The sequence below is a fragment of the Plectrocnemia conspersa genome, unplaced genomic scaffold (genome assembly GCF_051122295.1).
Source record: "Plectrocnemia conspersa isolate PC_06_02 unplaced genomic scaffold, ASM5112229v1 ptg000011l, whole genome shotgun sequence".
Classification (NCBI taxonomy): Eukaryota; Metazoa; Arthropoda; class Insecta; order Trichoptera; family Polycentropodidae; genus Plectrocnemia; species Plectrocnemia conspersa.
In genome coordinates this window covers 24048844-24063299 of record NW_028277175.1, presented here as the reverse complement: position 1 = coordinate 24063299, position 14456 = coordinate 24048844, and the positions used below count along the sequence as shown (strand labels likewise).

The 14456-nt window shown below is 28.1% G+C and overlaps 1 protein-coding gene across 4 annotated transcripts in view; it reads left to right on the top strand.

Moving 5' to 3' along the window:
• Nucleotides 1-14142, top strand: part of LOC148230056 (neurotrimin-like) — a 521584-nt gene extending 507442 nt beyond the window's left edge. For 3 of the 4 annotated variants that reach the window (XM_088197572.1, XM_088197574.1, XM_088197576.1), the window contains 4 exons: nt 4017-4144; nt 4884-5052; nt 10911-11100; nt 13219-13909. In XM_088197572.1, coding sequence (XP_088053698.1) covers nt 4017-4144; nt 4884-5052; nt 10911-11038 — 425 coding nt within the window. In that variant the 3' untranslated portion in view covers nt 11039-11100; nt 13219-13909. Of the gene's footprint in view, nt 1-4016; nt 4145-4883; nt 5053-10910; nt 11101-13218 lie in introns of all 4 variants that reach the window. The other variant, XM_088197575.1, reaches the window with a different exon arrangement.
• Nucleotides 14143-14456: the final 314 nt, after the last annotated feature.

Genomic DNA, 14456 nt, shown 5'->3' with positions numbered 1-14456 from the left:
CAAATCTAATAGTTAAGATACGACTTATTTGACTATCAACTGTAAAGCAGTTGATAGCCGACATAGAAAAATCTGAATAAGTTGTCAACGTTTTAAATTAAAAAACCTTATTAAACACAAGCTATTAGCATAGTTTTGATGCATATAATTTATATTAAACTTTGTTAGATTACGCAGATTCTACAAAAATATGCAGTTCTATTCAACAAATAAAAGCAATTACAGTTATTTGTTACTAACTTTGTTCATTTATTTTCTAAAAGCTCTCAGCTATGAACTTTGAATTAAAAACTAATTTAATTATAAATATTTACAGAATTATTACTTTAAACATCCTGTAAGTATCATAGTATCCACATCGGCGAAGTATAAAACTTTGCTCCCCTTCCGCACCCGCGGTTATTTGTAATTTTGATAGAATTGTTTTTGACGCTTCTGCCAGATAAGAGACCCTTGATATAACTCAAATGCTCCCCGGGGGAACGGTAAAACTATGCGAGAGGGATGAATTCGACAACATTTTTCCTCTTCTTGTCTAGATAGAATCGCATAATCTTACATCATTTCTTGCTTGAAACTGTCCCGATTACGCGCGATAAATTTTGATTTTGCGAGGGCTTAAACTTTTTCAGAGTTGAAAATTTGTATATAGTATTCTATAAAATATTTTTATTAATATATTTAAAGAGCTCCGTCATATTTTATATCTAGATTCTAGACCGTACAATAAACTTAAACATCAAGTTTGCAGTTCTAACCAATTTAATTTTTGATAGACCAGTAGGTTAAATTCTTTTAAAGTTTCTTTCTTAAAGTTCTCAAGAAAGTTTCATTTCTATTTACGTTTTAACTTTTCAACGTGGCGAGTCAAGTATAAATCCACATGGACCAAACATTGAAAATTAAACATCAGAAAATCTGTCAAAAAAAGATGCCGTTTCGGTGCGTTTTATGATAAAAAAGCATATGTGTATAAATTCGGAAAAGCGGGCAAACAATCACTTTCTCAGACACTCCGTCAGAGACACTTCTCTAACACTTCAAGAGCTATTTAACTTCTTTTCCTCTTCTCTCTTTTTATTCGCTTCTCTCTTCGCATCCCCTAGAACAGCTTGACATCCGGAATCCTTAGTTGAAACCGCTTCAGAGAAGCCTGGAGTGTACAGACGCATCAACAGAAATCTTTATGTATTACTAATATATACAAATTTAAATAACATTTCTTGCATATTTTTTTTGTTAAAAAAATAAATATCCCTGACACAAAATTCAAGACAAAACTACGTGGTATATTTGTAAACAAGAATAATTAAAATTGAGGCGTAGCGTGACAAAATTTACCAGATATTATTGCAGCTTAGTGTTTAGGCCTAGAAACTACGACTTTAATTTAGTAGAGTCACTTCGCAGACACTCTACTACCACCTACTTGGGCTGTTGCGTGCTACAGCCATTGTTAGGTGAGCGTGTAACTATTAATAGTATCTAGAATAACTAAGCAAATTAAGGATTCTGATATATGTATCAGGAGACGAAGCGGTAAGTCGCGCTCCGCGTATTTAAAAAGTGAATAAAAAATACATTAAAAACACTAAATAGAAAAGTCTAACATGACATTGGTCCTAATTGTATTTTCTCGTTTTTATATTCACATTAACCTTCATCCGTCCCTCGGGTCTTTTTCGACCCGAAGCGATTTTGTTTTGCAAATATATCTTAAAATATTAATACTACATATCTGTAATTTCGTGACTTAGATTTTGTTGAGATAATAAACTAATTTTTGAAAAGAAAAAATAAATATGTTACCTGGATTATCTCTTGTAAAAAAAGTAACACTCAAGTCCCTCGGGTCGAAAATGACCCAAGTCTATTTTAGGTCAAATTATTGGAATTCCCGGCGCAAACAGATGTTTATTGTTTATCACCTTCTAAGAAATACTCTTTTGAAGTGATTATAATAGAAGATAATTTACTTGAATTTTCATCGGGAAATGATACCTGCTCAGAGACGTCAGATCATATTGAAGAATTGACTGAAACTTCTGATAGTGACATAGATGATGTACCTCCTGGATCTACATCATATCTTTCTAAAGATAAAGGTATTAAATGGCGATCAAAGCCTTCAACATAGCCGTCAATCATCATCAAACATGATTAAAACTACCCCTGGAATCACAAGGTATGCTGTTTCTCGCATATCAACAGAACTCTGCATTTCAATTATTGTTTACAAATTCTATAAAAACTATTATTATTCAAAATACCATTTTGGAAGGAAATCGTGTATAAAGAGGATTGCAAAATATTGATATTATCAAATTGGATGCATATATTGGACTTTTGTTGTTAGCTGGTATATATAAATTGAATAATGAGGATTTGGAAAATTTATGGCACGAAACAAAGGGTCGACATATATTCAGGGCTACTATGTCACTAAAACGATTCAAAATTATATCGAGTCATTCGATTTGATGATCGTAGTACACGAGCTGCTAGAAGAAATACTGACAAATTAGCCCCAATTCGAGAACTTTAGAATAAATGGGTTGAAATACTACCATACCTTTATAATCTAAGCAAAAATGTAATAATCGATGAGCAATTGATTTCATACAATTCCGTTTCGACAATACATGCCAAAAAAGCCGGCTAAATATGGGATTAAATTTTGGGTGCTAGCAAAAATAGTTATGTTTGGAAAATAGATATATACACTGGAAAATTAGCTGGTGAAGCACCTGAAAGGAATCAAGGAAGGCGAGTGGTTTTAGATTTGTGTCAACAACTTGATGGGAGAAATGTAACAGTTGACAACTTTTTCACTTCTTATGAACAAGGTCAAATGTAACTTATAAAAAAAATACTATGATTGGCACTATTCAAAAAAATAAAACGTCAATTCCTCCCATATTGCTCGAAGTAAAAGGCAAAGCAATTTTTACTTCAAAATTTGCATTTACAAAGAATACATCTTTAGTGTCATACATTCCTAAAAAAAAGAAATGTGTTGTTCTTCAGAGCACTCTTCACATAACGAAGGAATTGTCAGGTGGCTCTGAAAATAAACCAAACATTATATTAGATTATAATGCAACGAAAGGAGGAGTTGATACCTTAGACAAAAATAGCCAATTACAGTACTCGAAGAAAAACAAATAGATGACCAATTACTTTTTTTGCCAATATATTAGATATATCTATATCAAATGCATTTATTATATTTACATGAGTTTATCCAGATTGGAATATAAAAAAAAATTTAAAAGGAGAATTTTCATTGAAACCGTGGGCAAATTATTGATAAAAGACAACAATTTATATTAGAACAAAAATGCACAACTACATCTCCTTTAGAAGTACCAACAGCAAGGATACGTGTTCAAAAAAAAGGTAGATGTCACATTTGCCCAAAATCGGACAATAAACATGCATTAGAATGTAAATATTGTAAAAGATTTATTTGTAAGGCACTTTCCTATAATGTATGTAATAAATGTAATAAATAAATAATTAACCCATAAATCGCTCTTTATTATTCGTAAACAGTCAACATTACCGTTACTAATAAAATTAATTTAATTAATTTGCATTTTGTTTCTTTTAAGTCAAAAATTTCTACCTGGGTCGAAAAAGACCCGAGGGACTTTAGTGTACAGTCGATTTGAGGGACGGATGAAAGTTAAGCTGATTGTCATTGCGATATAAACAAATCAATACAACAAGATTTTACATCTTGTTAAAAGTAATAAAGTTTTGTTATTATATTATTTTTCAGGTAACGTCCTATTAATATTCAATACGTGAACAGTTTCAAGAAACTTTTTCGCGAATATTATAGATAATAGTTAACTAAGCCGAAACTCCTCCGCTCTTTCACTATAGCGAAACTTGAACGTTGTTTCTTGCCGTTATTCGAACTGAAACTTTAATTTTATCTCATACAATTATTTTTAATGCGGTCTCTCGGAATATTTCACTAAAGCTTGTGCATATTTTACGCTTTTCAGAGCCAACGACGGAGATAATAGGAGGTCCAGACTTGTACATAGACCGCGGCAGTACAATAAATTTAACCTGCGTCGTGCTATATTCTCCAGAACCGCCGGCTTATATATTCTGGAATCACAACGATGCTGTAAGTGTTATTTATTTAATTTTTAACCTTATAGTTTCAACAAATTTATTCTTAAGCTTTTAATATATTGTTATAATCATTGTTTATGAGCCGAAATGTAGTGAGTACATTTGATGTATATACATTGGTTAAACACGAGAAGTTTAATTTATTTATTTATCGAAAGTATCATTTCATAAGTTTTTATCGCAATCATGAAAAAAGTCATAAGATAAGTGATATATTTTATAAAATCTATATTTTAACACTTATTTTCTAGATAATTCGCCAAAAATCTATTTATATAGAAAAATAATTATAAACAGCTTGAACTGTTTTTTGCCATTTGAGGCTCATAAGATATTGTCTAAAAATTTCTGGCAAATCTGTGAGTCAGAAAAATGCTATATGATTTTCGAGTATAAATTTTACTCCGTTCGTATATACGATGGGGGTTATAAAATTCAAAAACTTCCGTTTTCTTTAACCAATTAAAGCGACGCTAAAATATCTAGTTAGCGCACTCGGTTCCTTAACGATGATTCATGGCTGGAAAATGGATCTTGGATGAGGAGGATAGGGTTCTCCTAATTACCAACCCCCAACCCTTTCTACGCTCGCTCTTTCTTAATCGCCGGAAGAAGTTGGTCCATTAAAAGTACGAATAATGCCCCGCTTTCTTCATCTCTTTCTCTCTCACACACAAAGCCTATAAGCATATTTCGCATATGTGCATAATACACAATTTCATATTTCGCAGATAATAAGCTACGACTCGCCCAGAGGCGGAGTCAGCGTCATCACCGAGAAGGGTGAGACGACTACGTCTTTCTTGCTGATACAGCAGGCAAGATCATCCGACACTGGACTGTATCAGTGTAACCCAAGTAACGCACAAGCGAAGACAATAACAGTGCACGTCTTAAACGGTGAGTGATTGTCGTCTTGTTAAATCTTAATTTTAATTGTAATGTTCCATATCTTACAATATGGAGTAAAATCCATTCAAATTAAAATCGTGTCAAATGCCTCGTCAATCTCTGTGAATAACACGTCAGTTGATATGTCTCGCCTGTGAATTTAATAGACATTTACACGCGAGAAATATATGACATCTTTATTAAAATAATATTAAAATATAAATTTATTTAGTTTAGCTTATTGCTTTTAAAAAAATATTAAAATTAAATATTTTACAAATTTTATTGAATAAGCTCTTGATGACCTGCAAAATAGAAATTAATATTATATATAGTATACATTATTATTATATATAGTTTATTTTTTTATAAACAATTTATTTTTCAATAAAGCGTTAAAGTTTATTTTAACATGAGATTTAAAGCATATTTTAATACTAAAAATATAATATTTAAGATATTATGTAAACAAACAATTTTATTTAAATCGTAAAAATATATTTTATAATATTTTTCATACTTTATACTCTATGAGTTTTTGCAAGTAAAAGTATTGTCTAAGCTTAATATTATTTTATGAAATACGAAAAACATTTAAGTTAAATAAAAGTAAATTTTCAGAATTTTATCTATTGTGTCTATTACATAAATTCATAAATGCGTTCTTTAATTAATTGCTAAGATATTTAAATCTTCTTTTTTGATTCAGCTTTTTTTTCAGCTATGTTCAAGAGAGTAAAATTACAATAACAATAAAAACATATTTTATACTGTGTTTATTTTAATTAAAATAACAAATATTTTACGCATTTCACTTGAAAATATAAAAATAAATTAGTAAAAAAATAGGCAAGCACATTTTTAAATACATAAAAAATATATTTATTATAAATAAATTATATTTGTACACATACATGAGGTTTTAAATGTTAAAGATCTTTATAAATCAAAAATGTATCTTTACCATTTTGATTTTAAATAAATATTATCGGGTTTATAAGCAAACTTCAATTACATTTAATATTGTTTAAAATTTATTTTTCTTGTATTTAAATATTATATTTTGAGTAAAATTGTAATAATATTTTTTCAAGATTATTATTAAGATTTCCCACTGCATTTTTTCGATCATAAATTCATAAGCCGTTCTCTAATTTTATTACAAAGCAAAACTTCTTGAATACCTGAAATAAAAACTATATTTTTATTACTTTTTTTTTTTATTTAATAAATACGTGTTCTGAATAAACGTAGCTACGCTGAACCTAATCCTCTTTTTGTATAACTGAGATTTTAAAAGCAATATAATAACATATAATATTTTTAGCACTATAAAGAAACATTTTTTTCATTATATTTATTTGCTTTTAATTGTACAATATACATTTTTAATTTATATAATAAAAATATAGTATTCTTGGTTTATAAAATATAGATATATTTTTTTAACCCTTAATGTATAGTTTTTACCCTTTTTTCTTCATTATGAATGTTAATGAAAGAATATTTTAAATAAGCCCTTAGCTCTTTTAAATTATAAGCATATAACTAATTTATATAAAAATCTAAGTATTTGACAATATTTAATTAAAATAATCAAGTTAAGCGTTTATGGACTGTTTAAATAAATTTAATATTTTTTAATAATTTGCCTTGTGTTTATAAGTTAATTACGGACACGTTAAACACTCTACAGCTGTGACTACCATATTCACTGTTCTAGTTCTAATCAAAACAGGTGCTATATTATAAAATAACTTTTGCCTAAAACATTATGCAAGTTAAGATTGCTTGCAATTTTTTAAATAGAAATTCTTAGATACATACGTATAATGACAGTAATGGTTTTCTAGTTCTTTTCAGGATTTATTATTTTTTTACAACATTTAGTTTACTTTTAATTTGATGCAAACAATAAAATAGCTAGTTTTGCATATTAAGTAAGACTAAAAATGTTTCGTTTACATATTAGATAAACTTTAAACTTAAATTTTAAAGACTTTTCTTAACTTGCGCTCCGAAACAAAACTAACTTATACAAGCTAATAGTCTTTAATAATATTGTAAGTTTTGTTCTTAACATTAATATAAATAGAACTTAACTACTGGTAACGCCTTTGAACAACTCAAGTTTAAATCGTTTTAATTATAAACAGAACTTTCACCAAAATTATTTTTAAAAATATGTTTCTGACTTGTGCAAGATCTGCTAAGCACAGATAAGACCAATGGATTTTTATATTGTATGCTTGTACAAAGAAACAGTATTTTAACTGCCTGGCTAAAAGTATTTATTAACAATGAACTAATTGTATATTTCTTTCCCGATAAAGCTAATGTTAAAACAAGATAAATTATAAACGTTACCTTAGCACTTAAAAGCAGCCAATACTTGTTTTACAAGTAAATAGCAAAAATTCCAGTATGCCCTAAATTTATTGCTTAAGAGTTAAAAAAGAGCAATTTTTTGATTCTCAATTTATTAAATATATGTATATAAAACGGAACGATGGCATGAAAAAATTTTACTCTACCTTTTATTTGAAATTTTGAACTGAACTCTCGACCAGTGGAGCTTATGCCAAATCAACACAGACGACAAATTTGATCTTTAAATGTAAAACTTTAAAGAATCAAGAGTTATACTTGTTTTTTGAGGCAAATTACACAAATTCTGCGGCCAATTTTTACCTATAAAAATCTAACTAAAATTGTGAAACACATAATTCAAAAACATGCTAAATTTAAAACGCATGTATTAAGCACAAGTACAGCGTGTATGTTATAAAAATTAAATTAGCTTTAGTATTTTGGTCCTGGCAGGTTAATAGTTTCAATCAGAAATTTATTGACTGTTTCGTAGCGATAAATAGACAACGCCAGTCAAAAGACACGCCACACGCACATCTGTAGTTTCACGAACTATGCCCATGGACCTAGCAGCTGTCTATTCTAACATGCGAAGTGAGTATATGGTTTGTGCGCATAACGGTGTATATTCCGCTGTACAAAACCAGATTATACATACTCGACTCCACTACAAATCGCTCCAAGATTTTTTTCGCTTCATTGATCTCATAATCTTAGACTTATTACTTCGGCTCGAGAACAAGCACCAACGACTTATAAAATAACCGACCTACCACAGCGACTACGTACGACCTATACGCTTTAGTTTAAAATTTAAACACTATACATAATATTTATATTACTGAACGTTTCAAAACAAAAAAAAATATTTGTTTCTAAAACATATTAATATTTATCAAACTTTTATTTAACAAATTAATTTTTTTGCAGAATTTTCCATAGTTTAGATGTATATTTTTAAGCAAAAAATATGTCATGGTCACATATATGCACCTCACCTGGGAATTATGCCCGGCGCAGGATTACCGGTCCGGAAAATATGCGCGCCATTTGTCAGGACAGGGGATTAAAATGGCCGCTTTTCAATTACAGGCACAACTGATGACAGATTCATTAAGCCCTATTATTACTCATTTTGGACGCGCTGGGCGTTTTTAATCTGACCCAAATTGAGCGTATAGATTTTTATTTATGCTGTCCCACTTGCCAACTGACGAAACTGACTAAAATAATTTAGCAGTTTTTTATATCAAATATGATACTCATCAATTCTATTGAAACTGGCAAATTGGTATCGATTAATTACTTAATAATATATAAATGTTTTGGGTTGCGACCGATAGTTGATTTTTATGTACATTTTTAAGTAAAGCTTTTTTATACAGTTATCTATAAATTATAAAGCGCAAGGATTACTTTGAATATCTTATATTTTTATTTAAAGTATCATTAAAAATTTGACTCAACTGCAAAGTGACATATTTTGATTATTAATTATAATACATATTAGTATATAATTAAATATTAAGATGTGTCCTATTACTAGACTTTCAGTCTAGTGTATTAAAACTAACATGAAGATATTTTTTATGTCTGACACCGTTGTAACTCATTGGTTAAGACGAAAGTGTGGTTTTTTAATTTCTATCACAATTATAAATTATTTTATAAATATATTTCCAATTGATCATCACAAAATATTTTATCCTAATTCTTATAATTTTTATGGTGAGCTTTTAATTTCTAGGTTGTGAATAATTTAATAATTGTAAGCTGTTTTAATAGTTTAATAAAATAATCACTTATTTACATACCAATTTCAGTCAAATGTCTCACCACTTACTTGTAGGTGTTGATTGGATTTACCTTGCTTTAACGCGTTGGACAAACACCTGTCATGTTATAACGGATATTTTACAAAAAAATTTCAAATATTGTCATGTACTAATAAAAATTCGGGTTAACAAAATGTCTAGATATAAAGTGAAAGCATTATTTTGTCTTTATGTGTCAGTGGTTGGTAAAAGGCAAATTTGATACAAAGCATTTCACCATTTATGTAAAGATAAATATCAAAAATTAAAAAAAGCACATTTTGTAGAGACAAATGATTAAGCATCCCTGATACATAAACCATTGAAATTATAAAAATATAAGTAATAAAAATAAATGACTAAATAAATCATTTACAGCTGCATAATCATCTGTAAATAATAAGTAAAGATTTATAATAATTTAATAAATATATTATATAAGTAAAATAAATACAAATAAAGAAACTATCAACTAAAAATATACCGAATCAAAATTTTATTAGAAATTAGACACAGCTGCATATATTATTATGCAAATAAAAATGTGCACCTATAGATAGAGCCAAGATGCTCATAAAATATGACGTTTTCTTAAATGGTCTATAAGCACGTAAAAATGCTGCAAAATTGTTACGCTCTTTCAATCTTATTTTCACAAACAAGAAAGATCGGCGAGTGATTGCTTCCTCGTCGACCGACCCTGATAGTCAGCTGTTGAAAGCTGATGGCTGATATTTGCCGCAAGAGTGTTAAGCTTTTAAGAAGCAAATGTTAATACCAACGGATGATCTTAAAACAAGGATCGATAAAACTTCCGCCCAGTCAATGCAGGACAATACATTTCTTTGCTATTAACGCAGAAAGTTCAACATCCGAACAAGAGAGAATGTCAAAAATCCATCATCTAAAATAAACGACCTCTTGTATTTGACAGCAACTAAGATTAACGAAGCCTTTGCAATAAAAGTCAACTAATTGATCATTCCTACGTCAAATATTATAAAACTTATTTGATATTAAAATAAATAAAAAATAAAATTATACGTTCTTTATTTTTCTCAATTGCTATATACACTTACTAATTAATAATAAATCACTGAATAAATATATATAAAAAGCTTCAACGTACCAAATTTAATTTGACATTGATACGCTTATTCGATATAATATTTAAATATATTTTAAATTAACGGTTACGTATTTCTCCACTTATTTTTAAAGCCAAACTGCAACAGCGGCAAATTTTTTAAGCAATTAAATTTAATTAGCGATAAATAGGACAAACAGTATGGTCAGAGTTAAGTTTTACATTGTATAAGCAAAGTACAATAAAAAAAGTCGTTAAGCTTGACAAATAATGCGAAACCGAGATGAGTTCTGCTCTGACCCAGTTTTCACGCTGTGGGTTGTTTGTTTAATGTAATTGGATGTTGTTTTCAAAGTCGATAATGTGTTGCATCACATCACCATAATCATTTAAACCAGCAATGGTAAATTATATATCAATACTTTTATTTAATACTAGATACTATAACAATAATATAATTGAATGACTGACATAATATTTTTTATTTATCGATATTGACAAGGTATTTGACATTTTTTATGTATATTTTAAATGTAATTAAACGGTGTTTTCAAAGTCGATAATGCGTTGCATTGCATATTACCATTCTCATGTAGACAAACGGTTGTCCGTGCTCTCAGGAGAGTACCCAGCAGCCATGCAGAGGGGAGGACAGGCCCTCCTCCTGTCATCTCAAGCGCATCGGATCCTGTTGGCAGCATCCTTGATACTGATGATCTCCTGACACTTGACCGACTCGAGTAGAACTTATTAAGAAATATGAGTGCTCTGTAACACGCTCATGTTGTAAGTATTGATAGTTTTTTTTATTTTATTTTTAAGCTAAACATTATTAAAATTAAATTATTATAATATTTGTATATATGAAATAAATTACAATGTGCTACATCGCACTAAGGTCCGATTTAAAGTAAGCAACAGATTCTATAAATATAAAGACAAGATATGCAATAAAGCTTCTAAGATATTGAGATTTGATACACGCATTAATTATGCAGCTCGAAGTCGCTGTGTGCCTTGTATAACAAGTGCGCAGTACTTTTTTAGATACACACGAGAGAATATAAATAATATTTATTTTGCTTTTACACAATTTTTTACAAGATATGTTGGTATATGATTCCTTTGAGCAGCGTCCACGTGTATACTTAAAAAAGCATTTTTTAATTTGCTATTTGAATAATAAAAAATAGCGTTTTTATATAAAAATATTACCTGCAGGAACAGCAGTAACTGTCGAATAAGCGTAACTATAACTTTTAGTCACTTTTCGGATAGTATTGATTTATTTTCATCCATGTACTCACAGTTGGTGCATTATGATCTAGTTATAATGTTATTATTAAAAATATTTTATTAAATATATTTCAAAACGTAAGTCTATTGTGCTTATGTATGTAAATGTTAATATACTGATACTAAGATATTTATATAAATTTTGGTAGATATTAGGGATACCCAAAAATAATAAACAGCTTTTGAAAATAGTTTACTTTAGACTGTTGAGTGGTGAACATATATTTTCAAGTTAGTGGTCATAGTTTATATTTGCTTATTAACAAAAAATACCCTTATACCTAATTTGGAAATAATAAGAGTAATTCGTCTTTTAAAAAAAGAGTTGCATATTGTATGAATTTCATATGAAAATAAATACAACAGCTGCTACAAAAAATATTTGTGCAAGAGCTGAAAACAGGGTTTTAAGGTTTTCAGGGAATTTTTCGGACACTACAGAACAACGAAAAACACGTGTACTATTTTTCAGTAAAAATAACAATTACAGATATTAATCAGTGGTTATCCTACAAATAAATTGCAATTCCATTAAAGGTAAAATAACGATGGTAGAAGTGCTTACTTGAGTATTGTATTAAGTAAAAATAACCATCTCTAGTAAATAGGCAAACAAATATTCTCCAGCATAACAACACACTGCTAAATTGCCTCGGGATAAGATCTGAAACTTTGGTTGGAAAGTTATATTGCAGCCCCTTTATTTAAAGGACTTAGCCCATTTTGACTACCACTTGTTTTTTCAATGAAGATTTTTTCTTAAGGAAAATTTTTAAATTGACTAAAAAAAGTGAAATAGGCTCTTGTTGATTGTTTTATTTTGAAACCATAAAATTATTACAAAAAGGGCAGTAGTAATATATTTAAATGTTGGAAAAAGGTTATATACGATAAAAATGACATTATATAGAAAAAAATCTATCTTAGTTTTATTGATAAAAACTTCATTACTTATGGGTATCCTATATTATATTAAATAGTACTTTACTATTTTTTGGGAATTCATAATTTCATTACTTCAAAAAAAATGGCAAAAAATTACAGCAAATATTTTTTCTGTGTATTGAAGAAAATGTTTTTTAATAAGGAATTGACACTCATACATACGACAATTTTGCTGTAACCGTGACCTGGAAAACTCTGCTTTTCTACGTGCGTGTTGAGAGTTTTAATGTTTAATTTCTGATTGATAAATAATCTTTATATAGTACAAAACTATGTTTTTTTTAAATAATCAATATTTGCATTGACATTTCTAATTTTAAAACAGCTTCAACGTTATTCTTACCAAAAATTTACATAATAATGGGACAGATAGTGTATATAAAATTTCATATTAGCATACTCGTGTTGCTCTAGGTTCAAAAAAACATGGTTTCCTTTATCTAAAAGGTTTTTCAGTCCACGCTCGAGGGTTAATATTACCTAGAGACGACCTTGTTCAGTGAAATCTATGAGGGTCTCGGGTGTCTTCATTTGTGTTTTTAACATTATGTATAATATTAACATTTTAATAAATTTTAATTACAAACACAATGACCTTTATATTTTTTGTTTAACTATTTAAGAACAAAATAAAATCTAATTGTATTGTTTTTCTTTTCACAGATCGTTGACGCGTGTTGCCAGAATCGATACTCTTCAAGACTTACTAATTAAACTTTTGTATAATATTTTTTATCTACAAAAAAATGTGTATATAATTTTTTTAATAATAATTAAAACAATATATCGAATGTTGTGACTTTTTGTGATTATAAAAGTGTTTTTTTAACAGTGAAATATTAATATGATTTGGCACAGAGTGCAGTGATTTTATTTTATGTATAAAATTAAATTCAAGATAAATTCAACTCAATCAGGGTTTGAAAAATAAATGTGAAAATCGATAATAATTAAAATATTTAATAAAAAATCATCTTCATCTCCATGAGTTTCTTTTTCTTTATATTTAAAATCATGTATTCTCGCCCAAAGTTTGTATACCTACAATTAAGTTGTAAATATAAAATGTAAATCGTACGTAAATTGTGTGTTTGATCATACATATAATTTATGATAGAGAAATTTAACAAAAAAATACGATTTATTTATATACATACCAAAGATTGTGAATAAAATTAATATGAAATGCTAACTAGTTTTTATGTTGTAAAATAATAAATAAATTAAATAATTTTTGAAATGACTTGTTACATGTTTTTGAAAAAATATATACGATAGTTATACTTTATATTACTTTGTGTATATTATTAAAAAAATAAATGTTCAAAAAGTATAAATTAAATGATCCAGACTTTATTTTTTCTGTATTTTTATTTTTTTAAATGATTGATTTTTTATATTAATTAAGACCTTGTTATGTACGTAATGTAAATATTATCAATAGAAAACCTGTTTATTTTTAAAAATGTATATAAAAATTACGAAAGTTGTTGTTTCGATATTGATTTTCATCAACACGATGTTTTTATCGAACAAGGTGTACTATTATTACTAATAAAAAATATATATTTATTATACACAGAAAAATTAATGTGTTTTATTTATTTGATGGAAATAATATTTAAAAAAAAAATATTTTCACTAACATTGAGGTGAAACTATTATTAAATATTATTTTTAATGTATTTACGCAGAAAAAATCAGGTAATCTGTATCAGAAAAAATAATGAGTGTGTGAAAAAATATTTTAAATTTTATAATTATTATTCACGTTTACCTATATAATATTATTTAATAGAATATAATTAAATAGTCAAAATCAGAGGTCGCCAACTTTTCGTAGCTCACATACCAAACTCTATATTTTATACCCCGTGGACCACTAACATGCTATTTGCAAA